Here is a 20,703-nt window from a genome sequence, read left to right on the forward strand (position 1 = left end):
TAGTTCCTTCCCAGTTAACACCGTGTAGTCCAGGCAGGCCGCAGCAATCCAGACTTTACCTCAGTGTAACCCGAGACTCATCATCACGGACACTACTCACCGTCACTCAAGGTCACCCACGAGATGCAGCTGCATGTGCTTGGTACTGCATGCAGCCTGTTTTGTGTCAAGAAGCGTCGACACAGCATGTGTTGACGGACTTTTTGTCTTCCTTTAGCAGCACGGCTGTTGCGAAGGCGCCTCGTCTTTCATGGACTGTCACAAACACCCGCTCCTCTCCCCCCTGATCGACTGGAGGCATCGTGCCCGGCTCCACAGACGACGGGTTACGTCTTCCGTGTTTCTCGGCAGCCGCTCGGCGTGGTCTTCTTCCACATCCATTCTTACACGGTTGGTGGCCCTACAGAAGGACGTGAGTTCCCTCATTTTGCTGGTTCTTTACCGGTAGAGGGGCAGTCGTTATAGCACTACATCAAACGGTGCAGCGCTCCGTCTTAGCCGTGCCCATCCGGGTCCGCGCCGTTAGCACAACAGACGTGAGTTCTCTCTCTCCTGCATCCGCCCTTGTGGCATTTCTGTTGGTGGCTAAGGTGTCCGCGCAGAGGCCGACTCTTTAGTCTTCGCAGACTTAGGCAGTTTCCTTGCCGCGGTCGTCGGTCTCGTGTCACTTGGTCCGCCGGTCCCCAGTCATACGGGACGGACGTGCTCAAGATCGAAGTCTCTTCTTCTTTTGTCGGCCTTATGAGTTGCTAACCGTCTCTCCAAGTGTTCTAGTTGACGAGGCAACCTTCGTCGTTGGCGGGCTAGCTGGCTTGTTGGGATGCATCGTCTCGTATTGTTTACACCAAAATGGAGAAGTATCGCGTGTTCGGAGACGAGAGCACAGGAGTGCATCCCTTCATCCCCCTGTCTTGCATGAAAGCTCAGCTTACTCCTCAGGCTTCCTCTTTACTTGTTCGTCTCCTGACGTCTACACTCTCACTCATTCTTTCTGCTCTGTTGTTCCTTCTTGCGATACTTCGTCTTCTTCTGTTGTCGTTTGCGGCCTTGTGGACAGCCGTCGTTCAGCAGGTGCTTATCGTTTTTGCTCCTTTCTCTCGTCTTTACTGGTATCTGTCTCTCTGGCTCTTGGCATTCCCCAAAAGATTGGCCCTGTACTCTCTCGGAGTGTTTCGGCTGGAGGAACAGCGTGCCGGTACGTTTAAAGACTCGATTTCTCGGCAATACGAATTCATATCCGATTGGGCATGCCGTGTTGCTATAATGCGTGTCACTTACTGTAGCTGCAATCTTTTTTCCTGTCGGCGAGGTGCCCTAGAGCCTCGGTGTCGAGCTTTCCTTACAGCAAAGCTCAGGTCTGTGATGAGCCTTCCATAGTGAACAACAGACAAGCGACACCTCAGCACATAGACTGCATCGCTCCCCTCTCCGCTAACGCACGGAACATACAAGGAGCTCCCGCGTTGGCCTTAATGAGGGTACCACTGCAAATGGACATGGCGCTCTGGATATACTTCAGAGTTCCTCGTCAGGCCCGCTATGTTTCAGGTATCAAAGAGTACCACTCAATTCGAGCGACACCTTGACGTAGGCCGGGAACGTGTGTTTTTTGTTCCTTGGAGGTGTCTCGCCCGTAGTTGTATGTGGTAAGGAGAGACACGGAATGTACACGGACCAGCTGAGGGTACGGGCAATCGTCGGAAAGTCCTATTCTCTCAGTCAGAGGTAGTACACGGGAAATTTGCTTCGAGGACAGGCGTTAGCCATTGCCTTGCTCTTTAGACTAGCATGGTATCGTGGTTTTCCTTTGTCGCCTTAAGCGCGTTCGGTGGCAGTCACGTCTCTCTGCGGGTTTGCAGCATGTCCTCTTAGGCGGGCCCACCCGTGGCGTCGTCGTCTGGGGGACTTGTTACCAGTAGCCTGTGGATACACGTCGCACCTGAGTGAGGGAGCTTCGAGCGTTGGAGATATAGATACTGCGTGTAGGGGCGCAGTGCCATCGAAAATGGAATGACAGGGGAAGCTGGAAGACGGATATTCAAGGAGAAGTGTATGCAGCCTCACGTTCTCTCGTCCTACTTACATTCGTTCCAGAAGTGGCACTAATTTGGCCGTAGCGGCCCCAAATTCGGCCCTCTCCGGGGGTGCTTCTCGCTTCCACGTCATCGTGTCTCCCGTGTTTTTCTTCAGATTTTCGCCGGTTGAAAATCCGCGCTCCACCGCCGAATTCACCTTCGCCCTGTGCCTCTCTACTATCTCTCCCAGTGTCACCCTTCTCGTCGCTGAGTGGTAGCGCAACAGGGGGACTCTCAGCGGCAGACGCGAAGCGGATAGCAAGTTGCCGAGTCTGTTTTAGCAACTTCACGAGTTTTGTGGAGCCGTTGTATCTTTCGTACCGCCTCAACCCCCAGTTCGTTCTCATACACGAGAAAGGAGGCTTTTCATTCTGTTCTTTTTGGGAGATTCTCCGGTTCTCTCTCCAGTTCCGGGTGAGTTGAAAGAGGCAGCAACACCAGACACCATAGACGGGTGCCGTCCATGCGAAATGCATATGGCAAGTCGTACCATCTCGCTGAAAGATTTAGGCGAACCTAAGCGAACAGCTTTCGTTCTGACGCACTCCGAGTCTAGGCCCCGTCATGTTCTTCAATAGTGTAAAGCCTGTCGTGTGCTTCTTTCTCACAAAGACGAATCACTTTACTGCAGGTCTTGCGCAACTGTTGGGGTCGTGTAATATGAGTGCGCCACGTGTGTTAGTGGCTTAGCTGGATAGCTTCAGGCGGCTGGATCGCCGTCCCTGTAGCACGTTCATAGGGGCCTGTGGGGAGAGCTTGCACGGCGAGCCGGGAGCATAAGAAAAGAAGGGGTAGACCTTGGATCGACTACATTTAACGACTGCTACTGACCACTTTCAACTTGAGTTAGGAAGATAGCCTAACTCCGGGTCTGCGATCTCGGAAGATGCGCAGGAAACTGGGGGTTTCTTGGTTTGTTGGTACTTGCGTTGTGCCACCCGGCCTGCGTGCTACCATCGCGATTCCAGAACGGAGTGCTGACAGCCGGTCAAATAGCTAGCTGATGGTACACACTTGAAAGACTACCAGACTTGAAAAGACTCACAGTACAGAGTCTGACTTGACTTGCATACGACGCGAAAGCGCTTGCGATAGGTTTCTCCCGTTTGGTGACCGGAACAAGTTTTTCTATGAAACCGCGGTCGCGTCGCGTCGTGATTCCATATGTTGTCTTCACCCCTCAGTTAGCCCCAGGGCGCGGAACTTACCGGTCTCTATCGTCGCTGCTCGTCGCGCACGCTACCCGTTCTTCCCCTGCGATTCCGGTTGTCATTTTCCCGGAGGGCCAGAAAAGTAACGGCCTTTGCATTTTGCAGTGGTGGGCCGGAGAAGAAAAGAGTTCTGCTGTCGGGTTTGATGCCGCCGCCCTGCGTCTTCTTGAGGGGCGCATTGCCGAAGTTGGGTGTATGTACAGCTCCATTTTCGTGAAAGGATCAGAGCGGCAAAAGACTAGCCTTGGGCGTCGGGTGCCTTACGGTCCTGCTCACACGGTACGAAGAACGTCGAACGCGAACTGTCGGTGGTGCCTTTGTGTTGTAGATACAACGGATGTCTTACAGAGTGATTAGAAGATAAGTCCCAGTTGTTCGTTAGTTAGCGCCGTCCAGCGCAGCACAGAACTTGGCATGTCACTCTGGATGGGTGGCGAATTCCTTTGAGCCCTCGAGCGCGTTCAGAGTGGGGGACAGGTGTATCTTCTGCATCTAGCTGGATAGATCAACTCGTGGGGTAGTGGAAACATAGCCAACGACATTACGTGTTGGACAGGGTTGGTGTTCCCCGGAGGAGGGTTATACGCAACAGAAATTTGATGCCGTATGTCAGCGGTGCCGAGTCTGTGAGAGAGCCACTACACATTTCAAATGCGAAGAGCGCACTACATCGGACGCACACGCTTTGGCGTGTACCTCGTGCACGTGCAGCACTGCAGAAGAGGTACGGTCTAATGAGCATGAATGATGTTCGCTTTGTGTTTTCTCAGATCAACTCTCCGCTGACGCATCTTCGTTGTTTACTATCAGAGGTTTGTTCCAACGGGTTGGTTGCCATCTGGGCATCGCCCACCGACGTTCAGCAGGCGTCGTCTCAGGCAAGAGGTGCTGGGGGGGGTGATGGAAGAGCAGAAGATTCAGAGACTGCTGTCGCGTGCTTGCGAGACGTTATGGTGAGGATGATGCCTGGAATTGCATCTGTGAACAACAAAAGCGGGAGAGACTTAGCTCCATTCGTTGACTATTGGGAGAAGACGCAGAAGGAACAGTATTTGAAAAAAGACAAGAAGTTTTAAGACGCATTCCTCATCGTGGGTCACATCAGTACGGCAGGCAGGCCAAGCACCATCTTGACGACCTCGCCTGTCGTACCACCTGCCACGGGTATTGTACTAGTCTCTCTCTTCTGAAGCTACGCATGTAGAAAGCACAAGAAGGGCCCGGCTGAAGAAGGCTTTCGAATGGCTGGACAAACGGCTGTTTACTGGCGGACTGTTGCGCTGTTACCGGGCCCGCGACATGTATTGGTAGCAGGGAAACCGGGGGAATGAATCTGTCCTTTTCTTTTGACCTCCGTAACTGCTGGCCGCGTGAACGCTTCCCGCTACGCTGTCCGTGACGCCGGGACTGGGAAGCATCTAGAGATGAGATTAAACCTATCGGTAACTGCATCTGCTGCGTTCAACTGCTGGCTCTCCTTCCTTGGTGTGTCTTGCTCTGCCTTTCAAACAACTTTTTTTTACCTGTATGCATGTGGGGCGGCCGCACTGCGTAATGAGCGTCGCTTTCCCGTAATGCCAGTTCCCTTCTCATCATTTAGCTAAGTCCCGCAAAGGAACGTCTTTCATGTTTGGCAGTGCAATGCTGAGCTGTAAGTAAGTTTATCTGGACTCCGTGGTCTCCGTGAGTGCTGAAGGAATTCTTTGTTTCCTATTAGATGCCAGGGCCTATCCGAGGAGCCCTTTGCATCAGCGTGGGAACGGCGCCTGGGATAGCTCCTTGAGAAGTGCTGTTTTTGAGTTGAAGTGAATAAGCGATTCCGTAGAAGTCTCCAAGGCAGCACCGGAGCACGGCTCCCTCTTGTGAACGCTGCATTTGCCGGTTACGGTTGCTGCGCCCCGAAAGGCTGACGGACAGCGGGTGGAGGAACTGCTAAGGCAGTTAAGTGGCGCCTGAGAAAAGTAAACAGAAAACTTCTATCCCTTACGGCCCCGAACAACTGAGTAGAGTGCCGTGCAGACTGAATGGGGCCGGTCGGCTCTTGTTTATGGTGCGTTGTGTGGATGATGCTTCCGGTAGAGCCCTCGTTGCAGGTGCTGCCTTTCTGGCATCCGTTCTTGAGGATCCCGACTTAATGTCTTCACCCAGCTGTAGTCGGGTTAGTTCGTAGTAGCAGGCCGAACAGGGAATGAAATCGCGGTGGTACCGGCCGGCAGGGGCTCTGGTCCCCATCAGAGCTTCTCTGTACTGAGGTCCTATTAGATGACTTGCGCACAAGCCAGGCACAGAGCTATTACCACGATAAACGCCCTTCGCCTCCCTTCTTTGACAGGCTAGACCTCAGCCGCAATTTTGTCACGTCGGTAAGGGAGCGCAAACCCTGTCCAGGCGCACGGTCAACTTTTCCGGAGGCGAGCCCGAGAGCGGCACTGCTCTAGGTGAACTGCAGTGCAGTCCCGCTATACAAGAGTACCCACAAACGCGCCGCAGTCGTAGGCTCCGTCAGGTAGAAAGCGCTCAACTGCGTGGCTTGACTGCATTCAGCAGCAGCTTCAGGGAGGACCCGAGGCTAGTCCCTGGGATAGCCAGTGCGTCTTCCGGCATATAACCTGCGCATCAACTTTAAATAAATTAGGAGTCCAGGCTAAGAGCACTCCGGTCAGGAGAAAAGAAGTGGATGCTATGATAACGGAGGAACGAAGCGCGGCAAGAGTAGCCAACTGAACAAGAGCCAACTAGGAACTTGGAGCCGCCGTGTCAGAAGGCAGATCGGCAGATAATGTGGAAGAACGTTCTTCCCAGGAAATGTCGCCCTGTCACTCATTCTGGAGTGAACAGCAGAGCTGGGTGAATCGCTCTAGTCCCCGTGTACTTCCGATCTTGTATGTGACTATGGAAGGAGACAACTGAGACAGAGATTCAAACTTTACCGAGGCCTCTTTCTTTGCGTCTGCTGGGAGTTACAAGTCGAGACACCGCACACTCAACAGGATGGAGAATAGCACTGCCCAGCAAGGTAGGGCTCAGGGTCTCCCTCTCCTTCGAGTTACCTCACCCACTTCTATCGGCCGATACGTACAACCAGGACACGACCAAAAGCGGAAGCCGAGACTCTTCTCTGGTAGGCCACACATCATAGTGCGGTTCCGTCGTCTCGCACTCTGTCAACACCGTCCTTCTTTTCGGTCGTCGAAGAAGTAGTATACATATTTATGTATAAAATGACCTGTGTTGGGCTGTATGTAGCACGATCCTTCTCAGAAAAACAGTAGATTCCTACGCACACTTGCAAAGCACTTGATCACGTCACGGAGAGCCGAACGTCCGTCGTTCCCATACGTTTGCTTCAATCAGACGTGCTAGCGCTTCACTTGTAGAATGGAAGGGGGGGGGCTGAAGTGAGCTTTCCCAGTCTCCAGAACTTTCGTCGTCTGTAGTAGTTGGGCGTGTGGTGGACGTCGCGACTTCTGCAAAGTATTGCAGATGAGGGGATGAAGAGTAGACCCCCTCTTCGGGAGACGGGGGCTGTGTGTCGCTCACGACCTCAGAATTTGCCGTCCGCCCGAGTGTAGGCTGAGCCGGTAGTGCAAGTGAGGCTTTCGGAGACAGGTCTCGCACCTGGTCAGATTCCCCGGAGCATTCTATTCTCGAGCCAGCGGACTGTAACACTCGCCTTTCTTCTTCACTTCTGAGAGTTTCAGAGGAGGGAAAACAGGGCGAAGGGGTACAGCCACAAGAGAGACTTGCAGTAGTAGGTGATTGCTCAGAAGCCGAGGGAGAAGCCTGCTTATCGCCTTTCTTCAGTTTGACACACGACGGTGATGGTTCCGGGGAGGAAGTTTCCTCTGGTGTGCGACAGGACGGAGACAGTCCGACATAAGCCGCTATCCTTCTGGCTCTTGCGGAGAACGAATCTCTTTCTCCGAAAAGAGCATCGCACGAAGAACGTGAAGGGGACGAGACGCACGAAAACAGGGGGCCAGAGAAGTTTGAAGATGATCCTGAAGATGATGTAGACGACCTATGACCAGGCACGCTGGACACATCGTCTGAGCTATCTAACAGAAACTCGAATAGACTTTCATCTTCTTCTGCTGCCTTACCGTCCACTTTTCTATTACATTCTCTGCTTGTCACTGCACGATCTCTTTTATCGCCAGACCCGGAAAACATAGCAGAACACCTTCCGGAAAGGGAACCTCTGACTAGGAGGCCCGGAGCGCCTTGTGGTAGCGCCAACAAGGGATTTGAGAGACACACATCTGAGGCATTTCCATCTAAGTCCGTGTACACAAAATCCACGATGTCCGTCGTCGTGTCACATCTTTCCTTGCCTTTTGTCCATATGACCTCGCTTAGTTGTTCCTCCAGCACCCCAACGTGACTCTCAGCAAGTGAAACAGGAGAAGTCCCACGTGTGAAGGATTCTCTGACTTCTTCGGTCTGAGACACCCGCAGACTACACCTAGGGAAGGGAAGCGCATCATCACTTAAGGAAGCGGGCACACCGGGGTCTTTTGTTTCATGGCATGTGTGCTCTCTAGCATCTAGATAAAGCACTGTAGCTTGTATATCTTCTTCTGCCTGCAGCAGTCGAGGGGGAGAAGCTGAAGGTGAGCCCACAGGGGAATTTTTCTCCTCCTGCTGACTGCCCCTTTCTGAGGAACTCAATGACGAGTTTAGTTCACTCCGAGGCGTAGCGGCCGTCGCCTCCTCTTCATCGGATCCCTTGTACGAGAAGCGGAGCGGAATGCTTCGATCATCGCCACGTGGAATCCTTCCTTTGTTCTTCCCTGATGGCTCAAGTGTTTCCGTTGCTTGTTGGCGTTCCTCCTGGGCGCTGCTACTACCGCTGGATGAGCCACGCAGATCTGGGGATACTGAAGAAGCCCCAGTGCCTGAGGCATCAGCGGCAGCTGTCTGCGTTGCGACCACAGCTGTCTCAACACCTGTAGGAGATGCTGCAACAGTTGAAGGCCTGAGAGAAGATTTTGGAGTCGAGTTTGTGAGGGAGGGAGACCGAGGGTGGGGGCAACACGATGACGAGGCAAACAGTGAGGCGAGGTCTACCAAGCGTAAGGAAGGGTACCCCTTTCGTCGTAATGAGGCAAGAAGGCGCGAACGGAGAGAAGCGAGCTTCGACGCCTGCAGCTGGAGTAGAAAGAAACGCGGAGTAAAGAGCTGTGTCTTACAAAGGGAGTCCCCGGAGATAACGAAGTATTCACATGAATCTTGAAACCCTACTGGGGACTTCCCGTCGGTGAGTTATCTCTTTCTACGATAATGCAAATACCCGCTTATGGGTCGGAATAATTCTGTTTGCCAATTTATACAGCTACCCTCGACACAGCCAGACAGCATTTAGCAGATCTACGAAGTCCCACTTGGCCATCGCCAGAGCGAAGCGTCAGATCCCCAACCTAAAGCATCGCAGTCTACTTCTGTCTTCCGACTCACTGTACGACGGTCACGTATTATGACATCACCGGACCGTCCGGGCGTGAGGAGCCTGACAGGCTTTTTTCGGTTTGTGACTACCAAACAGCAACAGTCTCGGCTTTTGCCTCAACGTCCTCTACATATCTTACCTTCAAGGCGATTTGGCCTTGCATTCTCTCGTGCTCTAACTGCTGAGCAGCGTATCTTTGCCACCAAAACCGAACTCGATCAAGGGCTTGGTCCCTGAGTGAAGCAGATCCAGGTAGCCAGCTCTAGAATGCAGTGAGTGTTCAGTCCCCTCAGTGTTCATTCTCGTCATCACGATAGTGGTAACAGAAGTGAAGTTGACGAGACTAGCTTTTCCTTTCACGGCTTCCTCCCTAACTCGGTCGTCAGACTGAAGCCCGGGTAAGGACGCTACGCCAAAGACAGGTTCACAGCTACACACCTCCGCCCCCGATGTTCCAGAACAACGTTCCATAGTTTCTTTTCGTGTGCGCCGGAGAAGAACTCATGTTAAAACACTTCCGTTGAGAACTTCGGACATATTAGCTAAGCACTGTGTCTCTGATGATTCCGTGCCATGGGCGAGGTGTTAACTGTATGGTCACATCAATCTTCAGACCACGTGGGATCGCAAGCAGGGAATACAGCCAGGAGACGTACCATCACTCCAGTCTCCCGGGCTAACGTTTGACAGGCCCAACAGTCTGATGAGGAAGACTATCTTCTACCTTCTGGGATGGTCGGATAGTTTCAAGAATCACTATGCGCAAAGAACCATCTAGCACGTAACTCACTTCGTGGTATCGGGTACTGATGCAGCGCTCTTTTTTTAATCCTCGTGGCCTATGTTCTCTTCCGACACCATGGAGGTATATAGTCATCCATCATCATCATCAGGCGCAACTACTAGTCTACAAGCATGCCCCTGTATCCGTGAATCGAATGTCACTTGTCAACGAGCTATCAGTTATTACCTCTGCTGTAGCTCTTTGTATCGCATCTCAAGATCTTGAACTCGCTTTCTTTGATGTTTGTCTTCTTCCGCATCCGTAGTCTCTTCTCTCTTCAAGGTATTGGCCTCGTCGTTCCCTTTGCATAGATGTCGCATCTCTTTCTCTAAGTCTCGTATCTTCTTTTCCTCGGCCTGAAACAAATACCGCAAAGCTCTTTCTCTCACTTGGCATACTCTCCAGTGTGTCAAAAAGAGCACCTCGACAGAAATCCATACGGGAGCATATCACTCAGTTGGTCTACGGACAAAGAAATAGTAAGACAAACTTTCCTCAGACTCAAGAGTCGAAGAGCTGTTTGGTCGGGCTTATCGTGAAAGTGTTGCAAGCTCTGAAAGTGATGTGCCTGTGTATCTATCAGTCATATGCTTGGACAGAAGAACCGATGGCTCGCAAACAAATACTATTAGACGCGTCGTCTCTCCAAGAATACATACATAGAGATGTCTATATGAAGAATAGTTCATTCCTCTAGGCTCAAAAGAGGACAAGCCTAGCACCTTCTCTAACGTTGGTGGGAAGAACTTTCGAGATGTCTACAGAGTTCACAAAAGAGCTATATGTATGGAAATACATATACACGTGTATAGATGATTGTGAGCCCTCGAGTGGGGCATGCATGTTCAGAGCATTCATCTGCACAGATGTGTATGTGTAGGAATTTCTTGAGAGCCCACCTCGATGGCGTTATCGAGGTGGTGGTCTGTCTTCGCGAGCTCCTCCTGTAGAAACGGGAGATCGCAGTAGACAATTCAAGTTCCTTCTCTGCAACTAAAAACTCCGACTGGAAGCTGACTGCGAAGTAAACGAAGGAAGGTTCCGGACTCAGGCCCAACTGGCCGACCCGGCGGTCATCCCGAAAAAGACAGATAGAGAGTTTGTCTGAAAAGTTCATCTCCTATCCTGGTGGCTTGCACTGTTTTCCAAACGCCGTGAGACATCGACTGTGCGAGTTATACTATACTGATGTGTTGGATTGTACCTCCGATGAAGCAGGCAAAGGCACAGGCTAAAGTGATAGTGAACGGTGGTGGCACGAGATACGAAACGAGCTCGCATCCTCGCGCTTGAGATGATCTTCAACTTTGCTTGACCAGAAGGTCAAGGTACTCATGAAGCCCTGACAAATCACCACACGAACCTGTGTTCACTATCACGGGTCTGTATGGCCACATACACCGCAGTATGAGCCCGTTTCGTATTCAGTGCCACGCTTCAGAATCATCACTTATACGCCTTTTTCTGGTCAGGAGAGCTGACGTCCAGCACAGCAGTACCACTCGCAAGCCCGAGACGACAGCATAAGTCACTGGCGGCGTTACGACGGTACGGAAAGAAAAGTAGTGGGGTTCACTCCATTGCAAGGAGGACGCTTCAAATCGTGAAGGAATCGAAAGGCTGTCTGGCCTCTCCGCGATAGGCCTGTCAGAGACGGCTGAAAACCGAGGCCTGGGAGCTTCAGATGAGCGCTTCCTATAGCACGTTACGCCGCATCTAAAAGTAGACAAGTCGAACGGAAGCAGCAACTGGACGAAGAAAGCCCTTTCTCGATGCAGCTGTCTCAAGTGAATAGGACTCTCCGTCGACGTGCTGACTGGATGACATACGTGGGCCGCGCATGTAGACAAATACCCATATTACTTCTTCAAGGTCACGGTCTACGTGGCTGATGTACAGAGCGAATACATCGAGTGACAGGAGAAAGAACGTGAAAAGGCTTACATGATGCTCTCGCATCCTGTCCTCCTCCTCTAGAAGACGGTTCACTTCTTCCCGCATAGCCTGGGACCGGGCTTCTAAGAAACAGACAAAACGACGGCAACGCAGAGTTGAGGCACAACCGAAATGAACAACGAGAGGTTTCAGTCGGCTGGCTACCTCCATCCGCATTATCCCTCTCTGATTCGCTTGCTAGATTGTTACCCTCGCGTGGGCAACTGTAGACAGCAGGAGAGTGAGAAAGAACTTCGCAATCTGGCTCACGCAATGTGTGTCTCTTTACTCTCTACTCCAAGTTCGGCATTCATGTGTTCCGTTCCGCATGATGATAGACGGAGAAGGAATGACGTGTTCTCCCCTCGCCGTCCGTAAGAATTCTCCAGCTGGATTTAGCTGGGTGGCCTACTTCCGGAGAAAGAGTCGAAAGTGAACTAAGGACTGTCGCTTTCTGCGATCCGCGTGTAATCCAAATAGTAACAGCAGACAGGCAACATCATTTCCCTATCCGAACGCCGTGGAGACACCGGGAGAAACACCGTGCAAACCAGCACCTTTCATAGATGGAACTCCACGGCGATAGCATATGCGGAAGGACGGACACACAGCGCCATCAAGTATTTGCCGAGTTAAGCTACACAGAGCAGGCACTTGGATTCGGAGCCATCCGGGAGCCTTGAACTTTCTAACATATTAAATATAGCTATACATATGTATGTATCTATATTCGGAAGAGTGAACTTCGGAACTTATAGGCTCAGAGCCGATTACAAGACAAGATTTCTTTCGAGGGGGGACGGACCGATGCGTTTTGCTTCTTCTTCTTGTTCTTCAGATTGCCGACGCCTGCAGTAAGCAAATCATACCAGGGCAAGAGGCTAAGGATGAGCTCTAGGCCGGCAGTTCTGCGGAGTGCCTACGCTCCGAGGCCCCCAAGTAGCAAGCTGAAGCCGGTCGCATGCTGATGTCATGTTTCTCAAGTAAGAAGGGAAAAACCGAGAGTGAAAAGTGTCCCAGGTCTACCACGCGCGCTGACGGGAAGAATACATTCACTCTCTTCAAGTCCGAGAACTTCATCACTATCATGAAGAGCTGTAGGTGTGGTCAACTCCGTCTGGGCTTGATCAGGCCGCCTTGCTTTCATAGCCATAGGATACCTTTTCGTAGCTGTGTGTAAAAGGCAGGACAGAATACGTACGTCACGACGAACCGGTAGGTGGTAGAGAAGTATTGCACCACTAGTTCACGTCCTCACACGTGCTCGTCTCGATATCTTAGTAGAGGGTACTTACTGGGTTTTTTTGGAGTGTATACGGCATGTCATTACACCTCGAGGAGTAACATCAGATTCGACCGGCCGAAAACCCTTCTCCCCTGGCATGCCTTAGCGTTTCTGCCCGAATACAGGCTCGCTCTATCTCTTCCTGGACACCCCAATAAAGCTGATTACGCTTCCCACGAGCATTCCGTTCCAAGACTACGTTGCAGCCATTCAATTTCTAAATGGAATGTACGGGTCGACATCCTCCCGGCTTACTTGGCTTCAAGGACGGCACGGAGATCGGAAACCGCCGCTCGCAGTTTGTTCTTTAAAGCCTGGAACAAATCAAGAGGAGCGAATGAAATGCGTTCGATACATCTTTGCAGAACGACTCCTTATACTACTTGTTATATGTATATGTATACATATATATATACTTCGAAGCTTTCCTGCTTCGCCTGTCACGGGCTGCAACGATGTCGACTGCGGAAACGGCACCAATGGTGAACAGAAGGACAGCCAGTGGGGAGCGCATACACAGAAGATGCGTACAAGCGGGTTACTGGCTATGTTCAATGCTTGCCCGAGTTGGTCATACTCTTCCAAACTCAGAGGGGCGAAGTATCGTGTGGGTCTTCACTGTAGATACGGTGTGTGAGAAACCAGACACACACTCTATTCGGCGGCGTCAAGTATATGTCTACCTTTCCTGCTTGGACAGGGGGGCACCATCATCAAAAGAAACCTGGTGGGGAGAGCACATTGCGTGACTGGTGGAATGTGATGGACTGAAGGGAGAACTTTCTGTGGGTCACCAGACTATCCAGATACTCGGAACGCAAGACGAATAGAGCCGGAAGTGTCTATACCCCTCGAAATACCCGGAGACATTCCACGTCTCCCGCTACAGTGTACTGTATCATGACGAAAGCATCACTCGCGCCAGGGTAGTAGCTACAACCAAGACAGGAGATCGGACTACTTCTCCCTACATCCGCCATTACGAGTAAGTCAAGCCAGCTCTTGAACAAAGATGTACAGCTTTGAACTGTCTATGTACTTCATCACTTCCTCGTGGGCGGGGATGTTCACGAAGGCATACGCGCAGAAGAATCTGCGGTACACGAGCAGCTTTCTTTTTCACCTCAGCGCTTTTCTCGGTTGCCTTCCGTCTCTGCCGAAGCTCTTCCCGAAGCTGCTGAACCTCCCGGAGTTGCGCAGCTCGCCGTGCGCGGGAGGCTTGTTTCTCGGCATTTGCTATCCGAAGCGACTGAACTTGTTCCTCTAATGCTTTAACCTGGGTTCAATAGGCAGAAGAAATGAAAGTCCGTCGGCAAGCAACGCAAGCAAAAGGGCACGAACGAGTGATACGGTTCTACTTGAGAAGTCCAGTAAAAACTGCATCCCCTTAGCTTGTACGCTTCCTGCTGTCCCCTCTCAAAGCTACTTTTCAGAGTTCTTTTATCTCGTACTACGTGATATCTAAAACCCATTCTGTTATGGCTGAAGCTCTTTCTTACGGGTCGCATACCTGGTGCTGTAGAGCCTGTATCTCAGCTTGCAATCGTGCGTCACGTCTCTGTAAGACGGTCACTCCCACTGTCGCATGTTTAGCACGCATCTTCAAACTCCTTGCTTCTCTCTCCGTCTCTTCTTGTCTCTCACGGAGTACCCGTTGCAAGTGACTCTCCAATGTTTCTCTAATCTCTTTCGCACTGAAGAAGTGAGCGCCTTGTCTTTCGCTGGTCTCCACCCCAGCAACACCAGCCATCCCTGGACAATGCTTTGAGGACATGAGAGAACTTTCTCTGCGTCGTCCATTCCATTCCTCCACCACCCGGGAGAACACGGCACTTTTGAGAGAACCGATGTCTCCCTTGGAAGCAGTCTGCTGTTTCTCACACGAAATTTCTTTGCTTGAATCAGCCCTGCTTTTCGTATCTTGTGATTCGTCTTCTTCATTCGACACGCGTCCCTCGTGATCGATTCTCTCCCTGGGAGCTGGTGGAAGCTGTCCACAGCATATATATGCGAACACGTTTGAACAGGGTAGGCGGGATACTATAGTTATTCGAAGACACGCTGGGAGGGACTTCATAGTTATATAAGAACATGGTGACGTCCCTAAGTCAGTATGGAAGACTGCACTTGGAAGTATGCACACAGCGGAGTGCCTACAACCGGCGTCATCATGTGCAGTATCGGCATTCCTTTGAGTAAGGAGAGTACCAACAGTAAACTGAGATGCTACCAATCGAGACAGCGGTAGGCGGGTAGGCACGGGCAGCATATTCGTTCATCTCTTTCGAGAAGAAGAATGGAAAGAGAAGGGAGCTTCTCTTACAGACACAGCTCGACACGGCTTGCAGCTTGTCAACGAACGGCGTGCCTCTTAACATCCTTTCTTATCGCAGGAGTAACCGAGTGACATGTTTTCGTAGTAAGAAAACACAACACACCAGTTCGCCCTACGCCTTATCCGAGTAGTTTTCTAATGTGGGGCTATAAGAGATCGCAATGCAAGACCGGCTCAAGATATAGCATTCGACGTCTGACAGAATGACTCCTAACTTGCACTTCACTCTGGCACTCCGGCGAAAAGAACCCAAGAACCCCGCACTGTTCATCCATCCCAGTACAACACAGGATGGACACCAAAGCAGAAGCCGTGCCAAACTAGTCACAGCAGAACCGAAAGAAAAGAGGGCCAAGCACTCACTCCGTTCCATCTAATGGAGAGTGCCATTGCCACACCTTCTCTGTCAATAGTTTTGCGACCGGGCTGTTATAACCAGTCTCTCATCTCCATAGCTACATCGTTGTTTTTCATAAGAGCCAATGAAATCAAGGGAGCTCTCATCTCTCACCTTTGCTGTAACGACATTGGCAACAAGCACATCTTTCCTTGATTCACAGGAGCCTTTCTGCTGGTTCATGGACTGAAGGACATCTTCTGGGCATTTGGCTTTGAGCAGCTTTGATATCGCGAGTCGGATGTCTTCACACTCCAACAAAGACGCCAATGGGAGATGTTCCTTGAGGCGGGATTCAAGAGCCTCGTTATGTCTTTGCAATTCCTCAATTCTTCGACGATCGCGTTCTACCTCGCCCTTAAAGAATTTAAAAAGCTCCGACGCAGCGCCACACCGGCAATCGGTAGCAAGCAGTTGGAGATCCTGGACGCAGCATCGATCTGGCGTGGTCGGAGGATGTTGGCCTTTCGCACAAACACGCGTGCGGCGTGAAGACAAGAAACGTAGCTGTGTACGCCTACTCGTACGTGCTGACAACCACGCAACATATATATATATATACATATATATATATACATATATATATGAACGTACAAGTGAGAGTTAGAAGAACTCGAAAGAGACAGAAAACGCGGACTTTTCAGAAAAACCAGAGTCTACTACGCCTAAGAAATTCGAGTCCGCGATATGCGTAAGACCACTTCTGGACGCACCCGTACGGGTACACGGACGGGGAAGACATCAAAGGAAAACCAACTGCATTTATAGGACGTAGTTGAGTCCTCTGAGCCATTTGTATTCAAGTTGTTATGAATGAAGCCAAGAAGCCCTCTCGCGGACAGCCCCGGTACAAGCAGGACAGTCATCCTGCCCGCCTGTGCTTGCCATCAAGAGGCGGCCCCTCTGGACTGCAACGCCCATTAAGAGACATAAATATCTCATATGGAGAGAGTCTCGAAGAACACGAGAACGCACTATATGCAAGACAACTTTCCCGTTCACATGACAGACGGGGTATATAAAACTGAAAGTAGATGTACTTGCCCCGCGGGATCAGGGAAAGTTTCTACCCTGAATGCGTCGTTATACACAATGTCTACATCGCAAGCTACGCTCCCTGTATCTCGCGGAAACCTACCTGCTCAAAGGCAAGTCTCTTGGCGGCCTGAACGTCTGCACGTGTCACAGGAGTGACAAGATCTGCCTCCTCATACGACTTTGTATTTGACTTTGCTTCTTCTTTGTCGTCCTGACGGTCTTCGTGAACATATGTTTTGTTCTTCAACAGCCTGTCATCTGATCTCCGGTACTCATTAGTCTCCCCTTCCTCGTCACTTCTTTTTGATGTACTTTCGTCCACAAATTGATATTCTTTCTGGATCACACGGTCCCCGTCTGATGTAGCAAGAAGGTTTTCTTTTTTTCTCGAGCGCGCCCGCTCTCCTCTCTCTTCTAGCCTCTTCATTGGACTGGCTACGGCAAATTCCTGCTGGCGTTGTGAACCGTCATGCGACTGCCTCTCTTGGGGCTCAAGCATCCTGTCCTCGCACTCTCGCTGTTCGTCCTCTGAGTTAGCACAGTGCTCCGTTATAACTGAAGTGAAGGAAGATCTGCGGCTGACAGTACTTGACTCGTGTCTCGGTTCTGGACATTCTGAACCTACCTCTCCCTTCTCCGCTGTCAGTTCTTCTTTCTTCACTTCGTTGTTCTCCCGCCATTCCTCTTCTTCAGAGTGGACCTCTACTACGTCTGCGAAGAACTCTTCCTGTCCCGTCCTGTCTTTACCTCCACCAGTTTCTGCTTTTCCTTCAACCTCTTTCTTTTGGTCCTCGTGCAAGAGAAATCTCGCATTCTCTCTTTTCTTCACTTCCTCCTTGCAAACGCATATGTCTTTGTCATCCGGCGCCGAGCCCTCCGGACCTTTTTCCAAGTACGTCGAGCTCCCCGGGGCTTGTTCTGCCCTGAGCTTCCGCGTAACAGCAGAGCACTGTCCTTTCTCTTCTGACGTTAACGTAGCACTTCGGCTCGGACGGCCTCGTCCTGTTAGCCTTTCCTCTGCGGCCTTTAAATCGCAGAGTGGACCCCTAGTAGCAGAAGAGCTTGCGTTTTTAGTAAGTGTTGAGTTCCGTGAAGAAGCTAAACTCGCGGACTGTTTAGAAGCACGACGGAGCATCCCCGCCACTTTCTTTGTGGGACTGATAGTCTTGTCATGGGGTCGTGTGCTGACCTTCGTATCACCCGGACGACGACGAGTTGCAGTAGGGACGACGTGAGGCTGTCCTTGACTGGAGTGCGTCTCTTGCTGGCGTTGACAAGAAGTTTGCTGTCTAGGCGCCACCCCTGAGCCTGATCGGGCAGGCGGGGAAGCTGCTGGACCCAGTCGGCCTGATTTGGCGTTCTGAGAAGACAAGAGAGAACGAGATGGGTGAGAAGAGCTCATGTTGTGGGGGACCGGGCGGGACGTTGACGGAGTAGGAAACTTGTCTGAGGGCTTGTTTACGCCGGAGCACGCTGGCAGACGCGACGTAGAGGACGGACAGTCATTCTTTCTAGCTGACGTGCTGCTTACTCCCCGCACGGACTTTCCTTTCCCTATAGACGACAAACCGCGCTCAGCGGCGGTGAGACCCGAGGCCGACCGGAACCTCGAAGCCCTTGCTAGGGCCCGAGCGGCAGTTGCCGCCCCCGGCACGCCCCCATTTGCTGGGGATGAAGCATGAAGAGTCGAAGACTGTCGGCCGGCTTCAGTATCTCCCCCAGCGGACAAACAAGAGGAAAATCGACGTGGTGAGTCGAACGAAGACGACCGCGTGCGATGGTGGCTTTTGCCTGCCAGCAGGGTTCTGGGCTGCTGGGGCCCCGAGGGAGCTACCCGGGAACCAACAGGAGCTCCCTGAGAGCCGGTAGGGACTTTGCCGAACCGAAGGCGAGGGCTTTCGCAGCAGGGATCCAGCACTTCTGGTGCGTCTGAGGGAAAGAACGAGAGAGGAGAGGCCGAAGAAAAGGGGACTGCGCAAGACGAAGAGGGTGCAGAGAGAGGCGACGGGACAGAAGGAATAGAAGACGAAGATAGGGACCAGTGAGATGACGTAGGAGAGATGGCCGACAGGGAAGGGGGCGTACGGACACCAGCAGACGAAGCAATGGGAGACTGCTGTGGCAGCAGTTCTACAGCCGCCTCCTCTTTTCGTCCATGACCACTGAAATACTCAACCGCTGCGGTCGAACAGGCGTCTGGCCTACAGTCTGCTGGACAGGCAGAAAAAGGCAGGAGTTCGGGGCGACGCTTTCTCTCCTCTGCCGGGCGAGACAGCTCTTCTTGTGGTGAGCTAACGGACCGACCCGAACCGTCGGAAACTCCGCCATCCGATTCAAGACCCTCCATTGAGAATGTAGAGGACGGGCGCTGGGTTTTTTAGAGAAGGTGGCAGAAACAGTGCACGTGCACTATGAGTGAGTGTTTAAAGCTCTTACCACGGCCGGAATACCTGGGTTCTGCATGCCGAGAACTGCAAACGGTTTTTCCCGCCAGCACACCGCGTTGCGCGTCCAGAGTCCAAGAAACGATGAAGTTTGGAACCATGTGGACGCCCGAACACTTGCCAAGGGGGGCGAAGACAGAGGGAGATGGAAACGGGGCAGAAGAAAGAGTTCGGACAGTACAGAGATGGAGACTAGCGTGAAGTCCCAGGAACGCGCTTGAGCCAGATATAAAAAAAAATGCCCGAGTTACAGGTGAGACGCCATGAGAATAGCAAAACGAGTTCTTTAGAAAGTAACAAGGTGCCTTACAGTTTCGATGTGCACGTGTAGAGAGGAAACTCGAAAGAAGACAAGTGAAAAAGGAGAGCCCGGAGGGAGCGGACAAGACACAAGTCAAACTGGCGGGACAGCGAACAATTTATCGCCTGCTTGGATGCATCGATCATGTCTCAGAGATGAGCCAGGAGTACACCAGCAGCGCACTAGTGATTAGAGCGAAGCGAAACAGGGTGTTAGAAAAGAAAAACCTAAAAAACCAGGAAAACGAAGCAGCCGTGAAACGACCAGTGGCCTCTTTTCTCAACCCAGCTGGATGGGGGGTGAGCCGCGCTGCCAGGGTGTCAACGGTAGGTGGCTTTAGTCTTGATCAAACGGTATAGTGGACCGTCCACAGCCCCTTGCAATGCAACAATTGCTTCCCGTTATCACTGACGGGTATTCCTTTCACGCAAGATGTGTACAGCCCTGGTGTGCTTCCGCACTGAGCTTCGCTCTTGCAACAGAAGCGTGTAGTGGGGTATCCAGCTGCGCGCTTCGAGCCAGCTCCTCGGGGAGGCACCGGTGAGCCACGTCAACTCTTTTGTACAAGTGGGGACGACTGGTCTGGGGACGAGAAATTCCGACGGAGAGTTCTGCTTACAAGAGGCCTATCAGGCTGGCCTTCGCGGAGCTCTTGCTGCAGACCGCACAGGTGAATCCTTGACTTGCCGGGAGAACAGGAAATCAACTCTCTCGACGGTGTAGAAGGTATCCTGCACGAGCTCGACTTCTCCTCGTGACCCAGTGTGGACAGGTGTTTTGGGGGTATAACCAAAACACGGCCGGAGAGTGTTTTTGCAGGAGTAGCATGGGGATGTGTTTTTGCACGGCACACTTAGTTCAGAACAGACACGGGCTGCGCATCGTATCCACGGGTGTCGGGGAGTCTTCCGGCCTCGACCCCCCAAATACACTGACTGGATCGTTGGAGGTCCAGCAGTCTCAGGGCTAAGTAAGGCATAGTTCTCGAAGCAAGCGCCGTCCTAAAATCAGATCTTGCTGACGAAGTATGTGTCTTGAAGGTCTGGACCATTAGCATCGCGGCGGTTGATGCATTTGTAGCTTTCGGTATCTTTGTCGGAGCCTTAGCAATCCTGCTTGTATTAAAGGGTTGACATGGATGACCGACGCCACCCTGTGAAGCTGGCTCGAAGCACTGAATCCACACCGTTCCGACCCAGCCAGCAGTAAGCTGAGCAGGCCGGCAAAGGCAGTGCCCAAGTTACAGTTCTGTTTCGTCCTCCACGGGGCTGAGAAAGTCGTGAGCAAGGCAGCTGAACGCAACGCGCTCGCAGCCCTGTCTGCCTAGCTATCGACCATCTGGCCTATCCCCCGCGGGGCGAGCCACCTGCAGTCGTCTGCTCTCACGAGGAATTGAGTAGTCGTGTCCAACGGGGTGAGCTTCAGTCAACAGCACATATCGCTGCGACC

At 51.9% G+C, this 20,703-nt stretch overlaps 2 protein-coding genes across 2 annotated transcripts; one reads left to right on the forward strand and one right to left on the reverse strand.

Annotated features, from left to right (window-relative positions):
• Positions 1-200: 200 nt before the first annotated feature.
• On the forward strand, positions 201-5,305 carry CSUI_002627 (uncharacterized protein). Its single transcript, XM_068062827.1, has 4 exons — positions 201-1,195; positions 2,191-2,489; positions 3,260-3,565; positions 4,057-5,305. Exons 1-4 carry the CDS (start codon positions 850-852, stop codon positions 4,360-4,362), a joined length of 1,257 nt encoding a protein of 418 aa, XP_067925195.1. The 5' UTR covers positions 201-849; the 3' UTR covers positions 4,363-5,305.
• A 917-nt stretch (positions 5,306-6,222) lies between these two features.
• On the reverse strand, positions 6,223-19,464 carry CSUI_002628 (uncharacterized protein). The gene is made up of 11 exons (XM_068062828.1): positions 16,610-19,464; positions 15,586-15,894; positions 14,250-14,729; positions 13,863-14,015; positions 12,995-13,053; positions 12,260-12,303; positions 11,464-11,537; positions 10,419-10,463; positions 9,706-9,875; positions 8,875-8,968; positions 6,223-8,437 (listed from the first exon to the last, which is right to left on the reverse strand). The coding sequence occupies exons 1-11, from the start codon at positions 18,854-18,856 to the stop codon at positions 6,593-6,595; spliced, it is 5,520 nt and encodes a 1,839-aa protein (XP_067925196.1). The 5' UTR covers positions 18,857-19,464; the 3' UTR covers positions 6,223-6,592.
• Between the last annotated feature and the right edge of the window lie 1,239 nt (positions 19,465-20,703).

This window comes from Cystoisospora suis (genome assembly GCF_002600585.1).
Source record: "Cystoisospora suis strain Wien I chromosome Unknown contig_1087, whole genome shotgun sequence".
Taxonomy (NCBI): Eukaryota; Apicomplexa; class Conoidasida; order Eucoccidiorida; family Sarcocystidae; genus Cystoisospora; species Cystoisospora suis.

Bases quoted from the DNA above. Each gene is read 5' to 3' on its own strand.
- CSUI_002627 (XM_068062827.1), top strand. From the start codon at position 850: ATGGAGAAGTATCGCGTGTTCGGAGACGAGAGCACAGGAGTGCATCCC. The intron at 1,196-2,190 runs GTACGTTTAAAG...GTTTTTCTTCAG, and splicing joins GCTGGAGGAACAGCGTGCCG to ATTTTCGCCGGTTGAAAATC. The intron at 3,566-4,056 runs GTACGAAGAACG...GTGTTTTCTCAG, and splicing joins CTTACGGTCCTGCTCACACG to ATCAACTCTCCGCTGACGCA.
- CSUI_002628 (XM_068062828.1), bottom strand. From the start codon at position 18,856: ATGGAGGGTCTTGAATCGGATGGCGGAGTTTCCGACGGTTCGGGTCGG. The intron at 11,538-12,259 runs GTCCGTCCCCCC...TCTGTTTCTTAG, and splicing joins AGAAGAAGCAAAACGCATCG to AAGCCCGGTCCCAGGCTATG. The intron at 9,876-10,418 runs GTGGGCTCTCAA...TATTTGTTTCAG, and splicing joins ACCTCGATAACGCCATCGAG to GCCGAGGAAAAGAAGATACG.